Source organism: Diplodia corticola (genome assembly GCF_001883845.1).
Source record: "Diplodia corticola strain CBS 112549 chromosome Unknown scaffold64, whole genome shotgun sequence".
Classification (NCBI taxonomy): Eukaryota; Fungi; Ascomycota; class Dothideomycetes; order Botryosphaeriales; family Botryosphaeriaceae; genus Diplodia; species Diplodia corticola.
Window position 1 is genome coordinate 52,969 of NW_017971543.1, and position 20,835 is coordinate 73,803.

The window sequence follows — 20,835 nt, forward strand, 5'->3', positions numbered from 1 at the left end:
AAGTCTCGCTTTTGGAATGCGCAATGAAAAACTTTTGGGGTTCGATGACCGGGCAACAGCTCGCGAGAGCCGAAGGCGAAACCAGTCCAACGAACGGGAGAAAAGTCGTTCGGAAAAGCTCAAGCATCGAAAAAAAGCATCGAAACGAGCAAAATGCGCATGGAAAAAACCAAAGTTGAACAAGGAAAAAAACCGCAAGTGAGCCGCGAGGCTGATACGAGCAGTTGAAACCGGGTAGAACTTTCCAGTAGAGAACCGTGTTGTCGACAAAAGCAAGGACTATCGGGATGGATTCAAGAGCCGGTCGGCAAGAACGAGTCACGGCTGCGGGGTAAAAACAAGCTTCGGACCAGGAACACAAGGACCCAAATCTTCCAGCATTACTCAGATGCCTTCATACTTGAGCGTCTTGTGGACCACGGCCTTCCACTTGCGCAGCCACTCGTTGAACGAGCTGACGGTAGCACTCCGAGCGTATTTCTCAACGTTCGGCAAGTGCTTCTTGTAATCCGCAGCGACCTTCTTCAGAAGGCGCTTTCCAACGATGTCCTGCATGGCCTTTTGCATGTTCGCGAGGTGGGCCAGCAGCAATTCCGGAGTAGCCGGATCCTCAACATCCTCGTCATAGTCGACGATGAGAGTATCCAGCATGTCCATCATGCTGTCGGCCTTTTCCTCCGCGGAAACTGCAGGCTCGGTCGACGAGGGACCTGCGGCCGTGGGCCTGGCGCTCGACTGGCGGGAGCCGGAAGACTCCGTCGTCGGAGCGGGGACAGGGGCGCTGCTGCTGCTGCCCGACTTCTTCTTCTCATCCGTCGACGAGTCCTTGGCTTCCACGTCCTTGCCCGAAGGGCAGCCCGAAGGCACGGACACCTCAGCCTTGGAGCTCGACGCAGGAGGACGAGCCGAAGAAGTGGCGACCTTGCCGGCCGCCTTCACCTGGCCAGCGACAGAAGAACTGCCACCAGCAGACGCAGAGAAAACGGGCGCGGCGCGGACGGCGGGCGCGACCTTACCGGCCGTCTTCACCTGGCCAGCGACAGACGAGCTGCCACTGGCGGACGCAGGCTGGACGGGCGCGGCGCGGACGGCGGGGGCGACGTTGCCGGCCACCATCACCTGGCCAGCAGCAGACGAGCTGCCACTGGCGGACGCAGGGACGGCGGGCGCGGCGGGAACGACGGCGGCAGGCTGCGACGTGGCGCGCGCCGGGCCAGTAGCCACGAAGTCCATGCGGTCGTCCGAAGACGCCAGGACGACGGGCTGGGCGCTGGCGACCGGCAATGCGGGAGCCGACGAAGCGAGCACTGGGGCGGGCGCAGCAGGCGCGAATGAGGCCGAGGTGGTGGTGGCGTCGGCCATGGTGACGTCCTTGGTGGCAGGGGCGGGCGAGAAAGCCGGAAACGGCTGAGCCGAGCTGCCAGGCGCCAGTCCTGTTCCTCTCGCCGGGGGGTGAGCGGCAGAGGCATCATCGGACTGGCCGGTGCGGCCGGAAGGCGCGCACGACGATGGCTGAATGGGGGCAGGAGCGGAGGCGCGAGCCGGCGCGTCCTGGGCCATCGTCTGGGCCTGGGAGCTGGAGGAGGAGGAGGAGGGGTTGCCGGACGAGGAACCAGAGGGACCGGAGGGACCAGAGGAGGAAGCGGCGGCGGGAGCAGACGAAGGAAGCGGAGCGAGACCGCCATCGGAGCAGGGCAGTCCGGGATGGACTAGCTTCATCCGTTTCGAAACGGAAGTCAGCTGAGGGCCCACCTGAGCAGGCTGCCTCTCCCAAGCGGAAAAAATCCGCTGAATCTCCGACGCAAACGGAGCGTACGGCAAGTTGCCGCTGGCGTCTCGCTTGAGACACTTCACATAGCGTCCGCCCGGGCCGTTCCAGGGCGAGTTGTCCATGTGGGCGTCCTGGGAGGACAGTGACTGGTCTCCGAGCCAGACCGAGCCAACTGTGGCTGCCTGAGGGACCGCCTGCAAGAACAAAGTCAGATGATGATCGGACAAGTGAGGCGAGGTGAGGTGAGATGGGTGAGGCAAAACTTACCGGCAGGACAATCTTCGGGAGTGAGGTGTACTCGACACCTTCCATGGCCTCGGCGGTGAACAGGGAGGACTGCATGGTGGATTGGTGGAGGGGGGAGCGGCGGAAGAAGAAGCGGATGGGGGCGGGGTCGGTGAAGCTGGTTCGGACGGTGAAATTCGATGTCGTAGCGGGCGCGCGGGGAGGCGGCTGGCGTACTCGTGGAAAATCGGTGTCGACGAAGAAGCTGGAGGAAAAGAGAGGAGGGTCGAGGGTGGGCGGGCGAAGTTTTGATGCTGGCGCGATCTCGCTTCGCGCGGCGGCAGCAGACCTGGTGTAGGTTGATCAGTTGACCTGGCAGGCTGGGTCGCGCCTGCCCCAACAGTGTGTGCCTGGCAGCCATGCCGGTCACCCACACACCGATGCGGAAGGAGGGGTCGCCACTTTCACCTTGGTGAGTGAGAAGTGATCAATCCGGCTGTCCAAGTGAGGCAAGTCAGGATGCCAGCCGCGAGCCGCTGTGTCTGCAAGCCGCGAATCGTATACACTTCACAGATATTGCGTGTGAGGCACGATATGAGCATGTTGGAGAATGGTAGCAGTTATATACATCGCTTATGCTTTCGATAGAGCTGAGGCCTTGTTGGATTGAGGCGCAAGGAAGGCGGAACGCTTCTATACCAGAATATCCAGCCCAAGCAAACAATGCAGCCGCGGAGGCGCAATGAAAGCCCCGCGCATCCGCCATAACACTCACAAGCAAAGCCAAACTGTAGAGACGTGTTTGTGTGGAGTTCGAATTCTCCGCAACTGTTGTCGCGGCGCAATGGATCGAGGCGCAAACTGCTGGCGGAGCGACGTTGAGGTGGCCCGTGCGCGTGGTGTTGCGGCGGGCGATCCCCAGGCGCCCCACGCCGCCGGTCGCTCCCCGCAAAGCTTGATTCGGGCGCAGATCAGAGCCGCATATTTTGCAACCGCTCGAGACGACTTCGTTGCCGGTCTTGAGCCTGATGCGCCGTCAGCCGATCGCATGGCCGACGAGAGCGTGTAGCCGCAACTTGCGTCGCGAGTGACAGCGACCTGCAGTTCTCCCAGTGACGTCATCAACGTTGGTCGCGACGATGCGCGGGCGTTGCTTAGCCCCGCCGCCCACAAAGGAGAGCGAATTTTGCGATCTACCCGTGGCTACAGTCTCAGTCGCGAAGTCACGTAGGTGTACGAAGCGAAGCAAATGCGTGCTCCGCCTGGCTCTGTTCGTCGGGCAGACGGCCGCCTGGTACTGGATACGTTCTCTCTTTGTGTTCTTAGATCTTCTGCTGCCCTCTTGTGGCTGCGCAGCGCCAATGAAGAGAATCTGTACATTGCCCTGAGATGCGGCTTGGAGTGAGGTCGGCGTCCCCGGCTGTCTGCTGCGTCACTGTCCCGCGCGCCCAGCCGCCCTTCAGTGCCGCGACGAAAAGAAGCGGCGGGGATTGGGGTTTTCCATTACGAAGAGTAGCTGAGCATCTGGAGCTCATTCTCACAGATTTTACCTGCAGGCCTGCAGTGAGAAGGATCCCGCGGGCCTGCCTCGAGCCTGATTGCGCAGCTCAGCGGCATGCGGCGAACACGGGCGGCCGGCCAATTGCGCTGCGCTGCCAATGACTAGGTGAAAATTTTTCAGGTAAGAGTATCAGCCCATCGCACCAGGTATGCGCTTCGGTGGGTGCCCACAGGCAGCGGCGGCGGCGGGCGCAGATTTAGCGAACGCGCTGATTGCCAGTCGACAAGCGGCCGCGGTGATGGACTGTTCCGCCGATGACTCACCGCTTCTCGAGCGCAGGTAGTGGTGGTATAAGCCTTTGGGGCCTGATATGCGCTCCGGTGGGTGTCCGCGCCTGCCGCCGCCGCCGCCGCTCGTGGATTTTGGCGAACGCGTTGACTGTTAGTCAACGAGCCACCGCTGCCGCCGACGGTTTCTCCAGGCCCCTTCGCCGGTCCTGTGGCCTGAAAAAATCTTTCCGCCCCGTCGCAGGGCCTGGCGGGCGCCGGGCGCGCTCGTGGCGCAAAAGTCAAAGGCGGCTGCTCCGTCGCCTGTCCATATTCTTTCACTGACAGGCAAGGCTCTCGACCTTCCGCCGCGGCGGGCGCAGGCCCCAGAGTGTTTCACTCCTCTGTTTCTGCGCGCCACTCGCTGCCGCTGCCGCTGCCCCTCGGCGCCCTGCGCCCCCGCTCTTCCTCCGGCTCGCGGCCTTTCACCAGCCGTCTCTCTGCACCCACGCTATTCACGATCGGCTTCACCCGCTCATATGCATCACCTCAGTACCACTCGTATGCCTCTCTTCCGCCGCTCCCAGCCTCCCCTCCTCCCTGCGCTTCCGACAGCCACCCGCTCGAACAGCTTCCGCCCGATGCCAACTCACAAACTCTCGCATCGAGTCCCGCCAACCGCAATCCTACTCTCAGGTGTTTTACATACTGCCAGAGTGGCCGGAGGAAGAAAGAGGCCGATGGTCAAATTGAACATACTGGTGTGAATCTTGATGTTTGATGCCATGTCAAAGAGAACGAGCGTCTTCTTTTTTTTCTGGAGGGTTCATGTGGTGGCGTCGAAGCACAAAGCACGACATGTACGCGGCATTGAGACTGAACAAAGGAACCACTTATCGTTAATACACACCACGGACAATGTCCAGAGAGAAAGGCATGGTTTTTTTCCCCAGCGGTACGAATGCAGTCTTGCGCCGACTGTCGGATGCGGCGAAAATGTCTGAACTATGGCGATCTCGTTTACGATGTTCCCAATTGAGTAAAAGCACTCGGACGGTAGAGCTTCGACTTCGTCGTCTGTCGATGGAACGGGATTTCTCTCGTGGTGGCAGTGTCTGGATCTCGCGAACTCGCCGTTGCCGGAGTGGATGTCAGGGTCTGCTCGAGTGTCTCGTCCTCGCGGGTAGTGCTGAAAACCCTCACGAAACCTTAGACCTCGAACAGGCCTATTTGCGAATCTACGATCTGTGGCTTGAACTTTTCAGCGACCGCGGCCTGAGAGCTGATTATGGATCGCGCTCTCAGGGCTGGCAGCGGCTCGACCATTCGTTGATCTAAATAAGCTTTCCAGGTCTCTATCATCTCCGCTCAATTGCTTTTGTCTGCTTATGGTCGTGCGGAGAACGCGGTGCTGGGTGTGATTGCTGAGCGAGCCGTGGCAATCCCGTGGCACCTCGGTCCCATGACGCTGCTTGGCGGTAGTGCCACCTTCTTAAAAACATTGGACAGAATGGAAATAGAAGATGATGCTCTTTTGCTCTGAGAAAGTTGAGGCGAGCTTTATTTTGAAAGAGGGTTGTGACTACTTAAATATTTGAAACAACAAAGAATGCGACCCGCCCAGTATACTTGCGAATGGGCAGAATTGGACTATTGATTTTGGAATCTTCCTACTGCTACTTACGCCAGCATTGTGCACATGTACTCATGCTCCATGGGGTGTTGTGTTTAAACTCCGCTTCGGAAAACTCTATTAAATTGGATACGTCTATTTCCGGCAAGCAGTGCGGCTGCATCATGGAACCGTCGAAGTACTCCTGGTATCTACCAAGCGACCCTATGGTAATGGACGACCGTGCAACTGATAAAGTAGAAAAGGTGTTGGGGTATTCCAGCCTATTGGCATTGTATTCCCTATGTTTTTCTCGTTTGGTATGCAAATTGCAAAGAGAAAAACCCAAAGACCGTTACTACCGATCTTGCGTTTTGCTTCTGCCATGCACGCAAAGCTGGCATGTGGAAAGCATTGTACCTCGGAGATCTTCATTAATAAAACCCTTGTGGCAGTCGGAGCCGAGAGCGGGGTCATGATGCCGGGTTTCTTGATGAAGGGCCAGGGATGTGTTGGAACGGACGGACCAGGGGAGGAAACCCGGTCCGGCGCTCCCGCGGGATGCTGCGCTGCGCCGACGCATGCGAGCTCGCTCTTCTGTCTCTATAAAATGCAAAACTCCACCTCCATGGGATCTGAGAAGTCAGCCGTCAATGTTGCTTCATTGTCTCTCGCGACAACTGAGACCAACTCAGGCAGCACAGAACTAAGTCATCAACTCAACCCTCGTTCGTACACTATATACCTATAGCCTTGGCCGCCACGCTCATCAGCAGCACTCCCCAGCAAGCCGAGGCAGTGGTGCGGACCTGCGTCTCCGCCCGCGTCATTTGTCATACCCCTGTAGCTAGCTAACCACAACCAGATTACGAACTGCCTATCCGGTGCATTTTAAGCTCAACTTTCCCGCCGCTACCCCGGATTTCCCCACGTTGCGTCGATCAAATCATGTTCTCCTCGCACTGCTCGGCATCATGTGCGGTTTCAATTATTGAGATGCTCATCCTTGCTACTCATGGAGTGAGCTGGCCGAGCGGGGAAACTTACAGCTTCCTATTCCGTGCCGAGGCGCCAGAAGGTTACATCAAGAATTAGTTGAATACAGCAGAATTTAATTTGGGCACTCTGAAAGTCCCTCTGACTCTTGCAGTAGCCTTGCAGGATTATTCTTTTATCACGCCTCGCTTATAATGCGCGTCGCTCACTTTGAGGGATCAAACGCTTCCGACGATTCTTTTGTCATCCCACAATCCAACTTGAGCCCCTCGAAACAAGACGTTTTTTAACGAGGCAACACAAGTTTCGCCATCATGCGTTTCGGAATTTTGGCGGCTGTCATTTTCTCCTCGGTCGTCTTTGCCGTGCCGATTGCAGAGAAAAGACACGCAGCTCTAATCGAGAGCCGGGAAGATGCGCCAGTCCCAACCGGGGCTGCGGCCTTCGGTGAAGCACTCGGGACGATTGGAGACAACCTCAAGACCACCAACGAGACACTCAACGAATACTCGGGCGGTCTCAAAGGCATCGGTCAGCTTCTCAAGATCCAGTCGGCAACCAGCGATCTCGGCGACGCCATATCCAATGCGACGGCGGTTGCCAAAGCAACTGGCCAATTGAGTCTCGCAGACTCGTAAGCTACCACTGTTTCCACTGACGTAAAGCGAACTGCTAAGGTCATGGATAGCGCCACCGTCGGCCAACAGTTCCTACAGCTTCAACCGCAGATCAACAGCTTGTTGGACAACATCATGTCCAAGCGTGCTGAGTTCCAAAATGCGGGTTTCGGGCTCATCGACGTCATTTCGCTTCTGCGATCGAATCTGGAAGAACAGAAACAGGAATCCAAGGAACTGGGCGATGCAGTAAGCAGCTCACCCCTGTCTTCTCCGGGATCTCCTGTTTTCGTGCCATATATCGCAAACGCTGTACTTATACCCCTATCAGACGATTGCCATCCTCGACCCTTCACTCACATCTGTCGCTACGCCCATCAATGAAGAGATCCAGACCAAGTTTGACGACGCCATCGCTGCGTATCAGGGTCGGGGTGGGCTCATCACGATTCCTCCAGGCCTCATCGGGTTGCTTGGCGATGGGGATGGCAACTGAATTATTCATAATTTCAACTGACAAAATGGATTGAGGGAAGTTGTTTCCTCAAAAAAAAAAATTTGTCATTATGGATACGCATCATGACAGTCACGACTGAATCATTCTTTGAGCAAAAATCCGTCAAGGTATTCGCGAGGCTGACAAGGCACGACGCAGCGGTGTGGTTGATTTCTCTGGGGCGCAGTACCTAGTGCAGCCGATCTCCACACATGATCGGACCATGGACCCTGGGAATGGATTCCGTGAATCCCGACAGCGCCCCACTCAATGCAGTATGATTTGAAATGTAGCAGAATTGATGCAAAGATGAGCGGTGATGATTGCTTCTTCGCAACGGCAAATAATAATACTTGAACTATTGCCTGCCACCGCTGATCCTTTGGCGCAACAAGCAAGCTGACGAAGGATTATTCGCGCAACTCCAGTCCCCCGCCCGCATCAACGCAACCTCTCCAACCGCCACGCCACCAACCCGTCCTGTCGCGCGCCGCACGCAACACGCAAGCAGCTCAGCCTCTGCGCCACGCGCCGCCACACCGCCACCGTCGATCGACGAAACAAGCCTCAGTCGCGCCCTGGACGGGGTGCCACAGGGTGCCGACTTCCACCCTGCGCCACGGCCTGTGACGCAAGCCCGTGCGCTCCCGGGGCCGTGATTCGCTGATGCACACAGGCCACGGCATCCGGATCGCTCGGCGTCATCGGCGTGCGGTAGGCTGAAGCTTGTTCCTTTTATTTAAGGACCAGCCTGCATTCCTCTCTCGCTCCCTCTCTTCTCCCTTGACATTTTGCAGCTGCATCTACGACACGCCTTCGCTGTGCTTGAAACGACATACGAATACCGATAAATTCGAGACACCATGTCCAACCGCCCGCCTTCTTCGACGGTGAGTCGCGCCTTTTCTTCTGGATGCTGGATGCTTGTTGGGACATTGATGGCGTGAGGCTCGCCCACTGCTGGCTGGATGGCTGCGAGTCGCTGCCGTCGCGTCTCGCGCCTCCACATGCTGTGCTTGCGAATTCGCGGCTGCGCAGCTGCGAGGCCGAGGGTTGAGCATCTCTGGTGTGCGGGCGTGGAGGAAGCGTGGGACAGTAGCACACACATGCGGCCTCGGATCGCCCGGAGGGGCTTGATCAGCACTCCCGTCACCCATCACAATCCACGCCTGAACCGCCGATTGCTGACAACAACGCCCGCCAGTCCGACGTCCTTCTCTATTTCCTGGCCATCTTTGTGCCACCCGTCCCCGTCTTCATCAAGCGTGGCTGCGGCGCTGATTTCCTCATCAACATCTGTCTGAGCATTCTGGGCTGGATTCCCGGCGTGCTGCGTAAGTTTTGATGATTATCGAACTCCTGGTGTATGCTGCTAACATTGCGCGCAGACGCATGCTGGGTCATCTCCAGGACTGAGGGGGTATGAATGCGGACGATTCGCGGAGGGCGATAATTATGGGATGAATGCTGCATTGTTTTTTTTTTCTTTGGATTTGGATACCCGTTGCTGATCGTTTCGGCTTTATGTTTGTGGTATAATTTACTATTCTGCTGTTCTTCTGCTGCGCTGTCCTCTGGCTTGCTCCAACTCGCGCCTTCCCGTGATGCCGCGTCCGCGCGATGCTGACGTCAAGACAGACCCACCGCGCCGTGCTCTCGCTGACAAATTGATCCATCTGAGAAGCCCGACTCTACAAATTCCCAAAAGCAGCTCCGAGCACCACGACTTCATCATTATCACTATCGAAGGCGACCATCTCCAACCATGACAACATACGCACGCGTTGCAGCCGTTACAGGCGCCAACAAGGGGATCGGCCTTGCCATCGGTCAGAGCTACCCCGCATTAGCCCATCTCTCTCCACAACACCACCGCCAAGCACGTGCTTCTCTCATCTGATCATCGCTCCCTCCCGGAACAATATCCCGCCACGGAATCCAGCGCTGACATGACAGAACGAACCCAGTCCGCAACCTCGCCCTCCAATACCCCGCCTCCGCCCTCAACACCGGCCCGCTCCTCATCTACCTCACCGCCCGCGATGCCTCCCGCGGCCAGGCCGCGCTAAAGACCCTCGAGTCCGACGACCAGCTACTCAACGCCAAGGTCCTGAAGGCCCAGGACGGCCCCGTCAGTCTCGCCTTCAAGGAGCTGGACATCAGCAAGAAGGAAAGCATCGATGCCTTTGCCGCCTACCTACAGAAAGAGCACGGCTCTATCGACATCGTGATCAACAATGCTGGCATCGCCATGGACGGTTTCGGTGCGTTCTTTTCTTCCCCGCTTCTCCCCACCCACTTCGTACTCCACGCCATCCACCAATCCATCCCTCAGCCTCCACCATCATCGACCCCCCACATCCCCACAGCCCCCACCGCCAAACCAAGCCAACCAACAACCATCAAAACTAACCAGCCCCACCCCGCGCACATCCAGACTCCCACGTCGCCACCACCACCATCGCCACAAACTACCACGGCACCCTCCACGCGACCCTCGCCCTCCTCCCCCTCCTCAAGCCCGCCTCGACCTCCCGCCTCATCAACGTCGCCAGCACCGCCGGCGCCCTCTCCAAATACCCGCCCCCGCTCCGCGCCCGGTTCCTCTCCGCCGCCGCCTCCCCCTCCCCCACCGCCGACGCCGCCACCGCTCTCATGCACTCCTTCACCGACGCCGTCGCGTCGGACTCGCACGAAGCGCTCGGCTTCCCGAGCGCGGCGTATGCTGTTAGTAAGGCGGGTGTGATTGCTGCGTCTATGGCTATTGCGCGGTGGGAGGTGCAGAGGGCTAAGGAGGAGGAGGGGGAAGGTGGTGGAGGTGCGAGGGGCGTACAGGTTTGTTGTCCCGGGTGGGTGGTGACGGATATGACGAAGGGGAAGGGGGTGAAGGGGGTGGATGAGGGGGCGCGGACGCCGGTTTGGTTGGCGTTGGGGAGGGAGGGCGGGGAGAGGGTGGGGAGGGGCGAGTTTTGGCGCGATGAGAGGGTCGTGGAGTGGTAGGTGGTCTTCGTAGTTTGCTTGGTGGGATGTGTAGTTTGTGAGTGTGTGTGTGCAAATGCTACGTTTTTGAAATGGAGATGCTCCGAGATGTGGCTGTGGGGAATACGGGTTTGGGATTTTATTTTCGTGTCGAGTGAGGGCCGCTTAGGAACATTCTCGGTGTGTATGTGATGCGTGCTGTGTTGGAGCTATCAGAACAACCGTAGATTTTGCTCAGAGCTGGCCGATTCCTACTCCATATATGTACTTGATGTCTACGTTGTCAGACATATGGCTTTTTGCCTGCAACGACCTTCAGTGTACTGTCATACTTCTACCGGTCCACCAGATGTCTAAGCATGATAACGTAACGGCATACAATTTTGTTTTAGAAAAATACACCGCACCATCAGCCAAAATCATCGCTGTTTGAAATCCTTTCATTAGTTTCAGACGGCAAGGTAGGAGGACAAGCAACTTTTCGTACATTCCGAGGGCAGCTCCGCTACTTTACTTGAGATGTATCACGTTGCAACGAGCTCCCTGCGTCGCGATCCAAACTACTACAAAAGATACACATGATATCATTCTCGGCTGGCGGCGCCAGGTGAAATCTTTCCAGTATGAACCTTCCTTCCCGACCGATGCAAGTCTTTTCGCCACCAACGCGCACCCAGCTCTCGCATAAGACTTGACCCTCTCGAAACAAGCTTTATGTGTATATCCGACAAGCTCAACCAAAAGGGGAAACATTCGCCACGGTCCTCTCCATTTCCACCACAACCCTTGAGCAAGCTTCCACGCCGAGAGGCCTTCTCTCGACGAAGCTCCATATGACCCGTCGGAGATTAGTTTTTTACAAGCTCCGCCGGAGTTAAAACCTGGATGAGGAGCTGTGGAGCGGAGAACACGCCGTTGCGCGAGCGAAGCTCGGGGGTGCCCGTAATGAGGGTGAGTGCGTCATCGACTTAGGCTACACCGTGTTGAATACAGATAGAATGACCTTATCGAGAGCCGGTGCTGCTGTATAGTTGATTTCGATCGTCCATACCCGTAGGGGTCGAAGGGATTATTGGCCAGCCTCTAAGGAGCAACGAGTAATGCCTTGTCAAGTTCTCCTTTAGAGGTTAAGGCGGAGTGTATTTTTTTATGGGTCTCAATTTTCATCTACCCACTGTTGTCTGAGCGTTGCATATTCATCTGCGGCTTGGTTTTCAACACCTATTTACAGTATTCCCCTGAAGTCACCATGACTTGTTTCTACTGATACTATTATACTTGTTGTAAGATTGCCCTACAAACTCACCAACAGCCTCTTCCGAGCTCCTGATATAATCAAGCACATGAACCTCGGTTTTCACTATTCAATTTACTCATACAGAATTCTTCAAGACAGAAGAGAAAGCTTGACCCTTCAACGTAGTCTACACCTTAAGGCAAAGTTTCTTGCTTCCTGATTCTCCTCCTCGACTACGGCGTCTTCTGATACGCGGCTTCCGCTTACCTGGGACATCGAAACCATGGTGTCGTGCTGACGGATTTGCCACCGGCCACCTCTACCATGCTTGGAGTTTGTACGCAGTTCCCGTCGCCTCTCATGTTCAGTCTACGAGCGCTATCTGAAACGCCTGCCTTGCAATTTCGTGCCACGCTGCGCCTCAGTGATCAAGCCAAGGGCGGAATCACTGCTCACTGGTTTCCCATCATGCTAGTGTCGAGGCACAAGATCCTCCACTACTCAAGACCTAGTTGTTTCGGCACGCTTGGAAATTTTGCTGCCCTCCCCCTCCCTTCCTCCTTTTCCTGAAGATGAACCTGCGGAAGGATCAATGCCGAGTTGTTGAGCGTCGGCTCGGATCTCCCAGTATCAAGACGGATTCATTCTCAAGTATTCTTCTCTTCTTCCTCGCTCTTGGTTCCGTTATCTTCGTTGATATAGCCGTCAACGGTCAAGAGAAGCCATCCACCGCTTCACATGCAAGTTCGCTGAAGAGAAACCGAGAACGGGAAGGAAATCGTAATGATGCTTTCCGGGGACAATTCCTGCAGTAATGAGCATGCGTCAGCTTTTCGTGAGCACTGAAGGATAGCGCAAGGGTAATCCCATGCATAGTAGCCTTTGTAGGCACGGCGGTTGGACGGGTTGCGGAGCATCAACGCAGGGATGGGAAGTCGACGGGGGACAGTCGTATTCGATGTTACAGCACCGAAGAAGCATCCTTGTGACAGCTCCAGCCTACCGCCCAGGCATTGTTTCCTGCACGCTGTGGTATCCGCACATATCACTCCGCTGTGTGCTGTGAAAACAACCTGGCCGTCCGTCTGAGTGTCGAGCCGTCGCCGTTCGCCAGCCGATGATGCTACCACGGTACGGCGTCTTCGTGTGCTGTGCCGGCATGCTCGTTGTTTCCACTGTGTTTACTGTGTCTGTCGTGTCTGCTGTCTGCTGTGTCTGCTGTGTCTGCTGTGTCTGCTGTGTCTGCCGTGTCTGCCGTGTCTGCCGTGTCTGCCGTGTCCGTCGTATCTGCCGTATCTATAATCTGTCATCACAACAAGCGGCCAAGGACGCCCATCATATGCGCGGGTATGTTTCACATACCTATCTGAAGCTTATCCTTTGCAACTGCGACAGCACATTGGGGTTGCTGCGCCAGAGCTCGGATCCAAAAGGCGCATGGCAGACGGGCTGTACTCTTAGCGGCGCCCTTCGTCTAGGATGGCGTAGGCAGTAAGCGCCGCCTTGGATCAGCTGCGGATGAGGGGCTCACAAAGCAGCCGTTCGAGTGAGGTGAGTCGGCACTTGCGCTGTAATGTCGAAGTGTGGAAGGAGTAGTAGCGGCTATGAGCGGCAAGGGAGCTGTCGGTTGTAGCGGACCACGGGTACGCGAAAGGCTGCTCGTAGAAGTTCTACAGCGTTTTCAGACCCTCGAGGCCATCCGATGCGCTGCTATGGTGGGACTTCGATCGTGTGCGATGTTGGGACGTAGCTGGCGACCGCGTTGCTGGACAGGCGTACACCGCGCGGGCGCGCAGCACAAGAGGACGTGACGCGCTTCCATGTCGCAAAGTGCGTTCAGGCAGGATACCTTGTCATAGATGCACAAATGCGCAGAGGATATGAGCGTTTTAGAGCAGCGCGCAGGGGCGTGGTGGTTAGGTGAAGGACCGCGGTCGCGGAAGCTCATCGCCGCAGCCGAACGTCGCGATGCACCACCATACGCAACAAGGAGCTGGTCGCGCTTACTACCCGCCATATTAGTTGCATCTCATCGCTGAATGCCGACCGCTATCTCCAAGGCACCGCTGCGCTGCGCTGAGACGTCGGCCACTCACCAAAAGCAGATAGCTCTCTTCCTCAAGTACCGGCACAAGGCCAGTAGCAAAACGAAAAGAAGGTTCGCATCAGCTCCAGACAGTGCAATAAGAGCGACACTGTGCCAATGGGAGATGAGCGAAGCTCAGTTCAGCTCCCACCAGCTGGTTCGAAAAATAAGATTAATCAAAAAAGCCCCCGTAGGGGCGGTTTAGAGATTAAGCTAAACAGAACAGCCACTTCACTTGATCTAAGCCAAAAGGCAAAGAGAGCTGAAGAAGAAAAGAAGAGTCGGAGGTCGAGGGGCGGAGGGGTTTATAAGGGACGGTGGACGGAGGCCATTGATCCGGCGCGCGTGATCGCTCTGCCAGGGCAACGACCCGACTAAGCCTAAAGGAGAGAGCGGTGGAAGAAAAGGGAAGCCGCCGGGCCTGCACTGGCCACGGGGCCCGCGTCTGCGTGGGTGATTTCTCTGTGAGACTGCCCTTCTGAGCAGGTTCCATCACCGATGAGATCACACTGCCTCGGTCTCGCATTACGTGTGGGTGAAAAGGTCGGGATGGATGGACGCGTCACGCGGACGGCGCAGGACACTTGTGGGGCTCACTTTCTGGCTACAACACAGTGGCGGCTGAGACGTCTAGCTGAACGATCTATTATGCTGCTGAGGGTTGGCATGTCTCCTTGAAGAGCAGAAATCCCACCACTTCACAGCGCCCTACACGATCTGGGCCGTTTGGGCAGCCAATCTCTCGAAAGAAGCCTCTTTGGACCGTCTACGCCGTCTCCTATGCCGCCTGCCTCGCCAAAGTCTCCGTCCCTACGACCTTCGCCCGCAACTCTTCCGCAATCGCCTGGCGCGCCTGCGTCTACGGCCGCCACCCGATCCGCAAGATCTGTGCGTATAGAATGACCGCGCTGCGCGGTGATCCCGAACATCGGGAGCGGGGAGCGCTGCCACTTGAGAATGTGGTCGAAGTCAAAAAAACGCGCTGGAGGCACGACACATGTGTGATGACGCGCTACTCAGTTTCTCTCCGCCGGAGCGCACAGAGTTGGCGTGAGGATTGGGTACGCAGTCAGGTCTACAAGTAGTTTCTGGAGGGGACCCCGCGCCGGGTCGCGCATGTTGCGATACTACTCTCAAGCATATCAGGCGTCCGTGACCCTTGCTGGGCGTGAGGGGTTTTGTTATTGGCGTTGACCGTCGGCAGTGAAATCTTATCCCCGGATGCGCACAATGAGGACACAATGTTGCATTGGTAGACTAGGAGAACAACTCTGCATAGTTGGTTTCTTTTGTTTTTCGTAAGGCTTGCGTCGGGCGCAACTGACATACCTACACCACGAGGCTTCCTGTTGGAAGCTCAGGCTGTCGGCAGTGACGCTTGTTAAGTGCTGGCATGAACACCGCTGCATGACAACGCGACAGCCCAAGGGCTATTTCGAGTCAGATTCCATTTCGTCAGCCGCAAGAACGGCCTCTGGTTGTATGAATGTGCTTGTAAAACATCGCGCGGAACTCTTCCTCAACCAAGCCTGAACTGTTCTTCCACAATTCTGAAGTCTTAACGAATTTGTGATACTTCATGCAGTTTCCTTGCGTTTAAGATCTCGTTTCACTAAATTCAAACTTGCGTTCAGCTTCCTGAATCATTGAGCTGGCTCGCAGCAGGCTTTCCTCTCACATTACTGAAGCCACAGATTCATGATCGTAACCCCTGGTGATGATATATGGTCGTCAATATAGTGAAGAGAAGTTCTATCGTCATACCAAAGCGGCGGACTTTTATCCGAAACTGATTGCCGTCCCCGCGTTCCTTCGGTGTGCAATACCCCGCACGCCCGGCCGGCGGCAGGTTGCGGCTCGTCCTGAGTCAAGTCCAGCGATCAGCAAGATGCACTATACTCTGTTCATGCGAGGCACCGAAAATGACATAGAGTATATATTAGCCGCTGCGCGAGCTGCCTGCCTTGCTTTTGGCGGCGCTTGCTGAAAACTTGACTACGGGCCTTTTCTCCAAGACGTCGCGCCGACCCGTCGTCCCCCGCTTATGGTGACCGGTAATTGATTGACCTCGAGCGTCAAAGACAATGTCAAGAAAGAGCATGGGAAGAAAGCTGGCTACGGCCGCAGCAGGTCTCATATGGTGGACGGGTGCCGAAGCACGGCTTACAGACTTTGTGGATCCTCTGATCGGAACGGTGGGACCAACGCCAGGCTCGACCATTGCCGGAGGCAATTCGTTTCCCGGCGCAGCTTTGCCATGGGGAATGGTGAAAGCGGGCATTGACACCAGCTACCTTGGCCTTCCAGAAGGCCTGGGAAACGATTGCAATGCTGGCTACAGTCCGATCGGGAACGTAACGGCCGTGAGCTTGACCCACGTCAGCGGCACCGGAGGAGTACCAACGTGTAATTCCCTCCTGATCGATAGAGCCCAGTCACATCCCAATCACACTGACATTGCAACCAACAGATGGCCTCATATCTCAGATGCCCCTCCTCGGCAGCCTCGAAGGCATCAACCTAGCCGACAACACGACATACTGGCAAAACCGCTCCCTCGACCTCGAATCCGCCTCCGTCGGCCACTTCTCCACAACCCTCCTCAACGGCATCAAAATCGACATCACATCATCCAACCACACCGCCCTCATCCGCTACACCTTCCCGCCCGCCTCCTCATCCCCCAACACCACCACCACCATCCCCACCGGCTCCGCCCCCACCACGCCATCGACGCTTGCCAATACCGCCCACATCCTCATCGACCTCACGCACGTCCTCCCCGCCTGGGACGCCGACGCGCAGTCCTACTCGCAAAAATTCCTCTCAGGCGCGCTGTCGCTGCGCTCGCAATCGTACTCGGGCACCGCCACCTACACCGGCGGCTGGTCGCAGCCCGACACGCACACCCTGCACTTCTGCGGCAACTTCAGCAGCGCGGCGTCGACGGCGGCGGAGGCAGGTACGATCAGTTGGCCGTACAGCCCGACGGTGCCGCCGCCGGACGCGCCGGTCGTGCGGCCGTATGCGGATGTGAGGGCGTCGGCGGGGTCGGGGATGGGGGTTGGTGCGGTGTTTAGTTGGGAGTATGGGGGGGCTGATGGTGGGGGGAATGCGAGTGCGGGTGCGGGGGTGGTGGTCGAGGCGCGGGTGGGGGTGTCGTATGCGAGTCCGGAGAGGGCGTGTCGGTATGTGGAGGAGGAGTTGCCGGCGGGGGTGAGGTTTGAGGAGGTGGTGGAGAGGGCGAAGGGGGAGTGGGAGGAGAGGGTGTTGGGGAGTGTGGTTGTGGATGAGGAGGAGGAAGGTAGAGCCAATGAGACGTTGAAACGGATGCTGTATTCGGCGTTGTATCAGACGGGGCTGATGCCGACGGATAAGACGGGGGAGAATCCGTGGTGGGGGGCCGAGGCTGGAGAGGAGCCGTATTTTGATGATCACTACGTAAGTCGTTCGACCGCGCTGCTGGATGGCAAGAGAGGAGAGAGATAGAGAGGGAGGATGAGCTTTCGCGATCGGGCGACACCCAGAGCCGCGAGCACTGACTGACAGCCACGTCCCACAGACGCTCTGGGACACCTACCGCACGACCCTCCCCCTCTACCACCTCCTCCACACCCCGACCTACACCCGCATCCTCCACGGCCTCCTCAACATCTTCCGCCACGAAGGCTACCTCCCCGCCGGCCGCACCGCCAACTGGAACGGCCGCGTCCAAGGCGGCACCCACGCCGACACCGTCTTCGCCGACGCCTTCGCCAAATCCGTCATCGGCGGCCCTCCGCCAGGCACCAGCAACAACAACAGCACCACCACCACCACCTCCTCCCTCCCCCTCAACGAGCTCGCCCTCTCCCCCACCGACTGGGCCGACGCCTACGCCGCCCTCGTCAGCGACGCCTCCGTCCCGCCCGCCCGCAACGCCGACCCCGTCGCCTTCGACGGCGCGACAAAGGAAGGCCGCGGCGCGCTGGACGAGTGGCGCGCCCTCGGCTTCCTCACGCGCAACCACACGCGCAGCCTCAGCCGCGGCGTCGAGTACGCGCAGAACGACTTCGCCGTGTGGAGCGTGGGCGCCGGCCTGCTGGACAACAACAACACGACGGATGGCGGCGTCGTCGTGGATGCGGACGACGTCGCGACGTGGCGGCGGAGGGCGGATTGGTGGGTTGGGCAGTGGAATCCGGATGCGGAGGCGGAGCTGGAGGGGGTGGGGACGTTTAGGGGGTTTGTGGGGGCGCGGGATGCGGATGGGCGGTGGAATTTGACGGATTATGATCCGCGGAGCTGTGGGAAGTGTGGGTGGGGGAGTGATATATACGAGGCGAAGGTTTGGGAGACGAGTTTCGCGGCGGCGCCGCATGATATGGCGAAGGTGGTGGAGCTGATGGGTGGGGACGAGGGGTTTTTGAGGCGGCTGGATGCGAGCTTTTTGCCGGGATTTGGGACGAGTGTGGGTGCGAATAATGATGCGGGGAGTGCATTGTTTAATCCTGGTGAGTCATCCTTGCGTACGGCAGGAGGAAGTTGGGCGATGGTGAGAGGGAGGAACTGACTGACGTATATTGCAGGGAACGAACCTTCGTTCGCAACTCCTTTCCTGTACAACTACGTGCCGGGGAACCACTGGAAGACAGTCAACCAGTCTCGCGCTATTGTGGACACCTTCTACAGCGATGCGCGGAATGGCTATCCGGGCAATATTGATAGCGGCGCTCTCCCGTCCTGGCTCATATTCAACCTGATTGGCTTCGTAAGTGATGCTCAGCAATTGCCCAGTGCTTGTTCTTGCCCGACTTCTTCTCCACAGTCAGGCATGACAACATGGACTAACAGCTTCCACAGTACCCCATTGCCGGCCAGCCACTCTACCTCCTTGGCACTCCACGCTTCTCCTCGCTAACTTTGAAGCTCTTCGGTGGAACTCCACATGCGACACGGTTGCAAATCCAGGCTGTCAACATGACAGTCACATCCTTCTACCCACAACGCGTTACACTGAACGGAGTTGCTCTCGACCGAGCGTGGCTATCACACGCGGAGATAGCAAAAGGTGGGAAGCTCGTGTTCGAAATGGGTGCGGAGCCGGCGAAGTGGGACGTGGGCGACCGGCCGTGGTCACTGAGCTCGTGGTAAGAGACACAGGGGCTCGATGATTCCGCTCACCTCAGACTCCAGGTAGTGAAGATAGGCAAAAAGAAAAATTCAGATGCACACTATCAATATTTGACACCGCGAATCCATTCCGGGCGAAAAAAGAACAACACACTTGGCACCAGGAGAAGGTCCTCAGGGAAAAAGACAAAAAAGAAAGGCTTGCAACCAGTCTGGGACTGGTAAGGACTTCATATTCCTTGCAGCTTCTGTGGATCGAACACAGTACCTCCAGATACCGCACAGATGATGCTGTTGGCTGAAGTGGACTTCAGTCTGGTGGGATGTTAGTGATGAGTTGAGAGGGCGCAAGAGTCGTAGAGGGGTACTAACCTGGCGCTCTCCCAAGTGAGCTAAAGCTGCTGATTGGATGGTAGTAAACAATCATGGCAAGTCCCCTTATCTTCGCTGTCAAAACTGCAGCTTGCAAAACGCGACGTCGAAGGTTGCGGAGTGCGGGATGTGGGCCTCGGGATGTGTGAAGCGAGAGAGCAAAAAATTTCCGGCCCGACACTTCGGCTTCTGCCGGGCCACTTGAGCTTTCACCCCAAGTGGTTTGGAAGAAAGGGCATTTTGAATGATGAGGAAAACTGAACGCTCCATCGTAATAATCGTAGAAATGTATTCTACCGCACTTGTACGATAACAATCGTGGTTCCACCTGTTGGCGGGGCTCGGCCGGGACCCTGGACTTGGGGACCCTGGATCGCGGACCCCTGCTTGTCCGTTTCTGAAACTTCACGTCCGCCCCTTTCTTGCACCACGACATGGTCGGACAGGCAAAACGAGATGCCTCTGCTGTGGAAACAAAAGAAACCGACGTTGACAAGATTCGAACTTGTGCTCCCGAAGGAAACAGATTTCTAGTCTGTCGCGATAACCACTCCGCCACAACGCCTTCGGTACTTGTTGATGAGTTACCACATGGGGAAGCTCCACTAAGATCAATGCCATTTCAGGAAAGAGGAACAACGGGCCAGCAGTGCGTGGAGAGAAGCAGAGCTGTTAATGCTAGTATCTCAAGTTTGGTGTCCAAAGCCCTTGCCTGGACGGTGCGCTTGTAAAACGAATGTCCTTGGGACAGTGTGTGAGCGCTACCAAGCGAGCTGGTCTCCATGCTAATTGGTGCAACGTTAAACACACCTCTGCTTAGCGTTCATTGCCTTTAGAAGAACCAACACTGTGGATAGTCGATCATTTATTCGTGTGCTGCGACATTTCAACAGGTACCCCAGTATTAGAGAGCGTCGATATTGGAGATTTTGCGTTGCGTAAAGCTTTCACAAAAATTCGTATTGTCCATGTAAAAATTATACTCCTGTCCACGTTGATGCTGCTTTTAGAAGAACATCTTTAAAGAATCGGGGCGGGGGGGTATAGTCTGCTCGTTCTATATCTACTCCAAGGCTATTAATTGTTTCCTAGACCGAAACTAAACTTTTCCCAAACATTGCTATCGCCTCAAGACTACTAACTTAATTTTAATGAAATGGCGCCCCAGACTAAGAACATCCCCCATTTCTCCGTGCAGTCATTGCATCAATGATATAGCTAATGGATTTCTCTTCATTAGCGGGAGACATATTGATGCAGATGACGACAAGGCTTCCATTATGGCAAACTGGGAACTCTATGAAGTATGAACAACGATACTCTAGATAAACTCACACCTCCATCGTTAATTTTCTCTTTAGTGCGAAGAGTCAGATGAGGCTCATAGATCAAGAGTTTTGAACACGTTGACTGTCGAACCCGAACAACTGTGTTTTGCCTGATGATGTCTCTTGAGTTGTTGGCCACGCATCACGATCCGGGGCCTATGAATGAAGACTGATGAAGGGAGCCCACAGTGAATGGCGACTTCGCGTCAATCACTCACACCATATTACGCATAACAC

The 20,835-nt window shown here is 56.5% G+C and overlaps 4 protein-coding genes across 4 annotated transcripts; 3 read left to right on the forward strand and 1 right to left on the reverse strand.

Moving 5' to 3' along the window:
• Positions 1–384: 384 nt before the first annotated feature.
• BKCO1_6400016 (uncharacterized protein) lies at positions 385–2,113 on the reverse strand (the record flags this gene model as incomplete). Its single annotated transcript, XM_020278167.1, has 2 exons — positions 385–1,965; positions 2,039–2,113. The coding sequence occupies 2 exons, from the start codon at positions 2,111–2,113 to the stop codon at positions 385–387; spliced, it is 1,656 nt and encodes a 551-aa protein (XP_020126488.1).
• Positions 2,114–6,685: 4,572 nt separating this feature from the next.
• Positions 6,686–7,484, forward strand: BKCO1_6400017 (antigenic cell wall galactomannoprotein; the record flags this gene model as incomplete). Its single annotated transcript, XM_020278168.1, has 3 exons — positions 6,686–7,005; positions 7,060–7,237; positions 7,320–7,484. 3 exons carry the CDS (start codon positions 6,686–6,688, stop codon positions 7,482–7,484), a joined length of 663 nt encoding a protein of 220 aa, XP_020126489.1.
• An 863-nt stretch (positions 7,485–8,347) lies between these two features.
• Positions 8,348–10,484, forward strand: BKCO1_6400018 (carbonyl reductase; the record flags this gene model as incomplete). Its single annotated transcript, XM_020278169.1, has 6 exons — positions 8,348–8,374; positions 8,689–8,818; positions 8,873–8,904; positions 9,169–9,313; positions 9,452–9,748; positions 9,922–10,484. The coding sequence occupies 6 exons, from the start codon at positions 8,348–8,350 to the stop codon at positions 10,482–10,484; spliced, it is 1,194 nt and encodes a 397-aa protein (XP_020126486.1).
• Positions 10,485–15,870: 5,386 nt separating this feature from the next.
• BKCO1_6400019 (glycoside hydrolase family 92 protein) lies at positions 15,871–18,919 on the forward strand (the record flags this gene model as incomplete). The annotated part of the gene is made up of 5 exons (XM_020278170.1): positions 15,871–16,192; positions 16,257–17,227; positions 17,349–18,279; positions 18,355–18,536; positions 18,629–18,919. 5 exons carry the CDS (start codon positions 15,871–15,873, stop codon positions 18,917–18,919), a joined length of 2,697 nt encoding a protein of 898 aa, XP_020126487.1.
• Between the last annotated feature and the right edge of the window lie 1,916 nt (positions 18,920–20,835).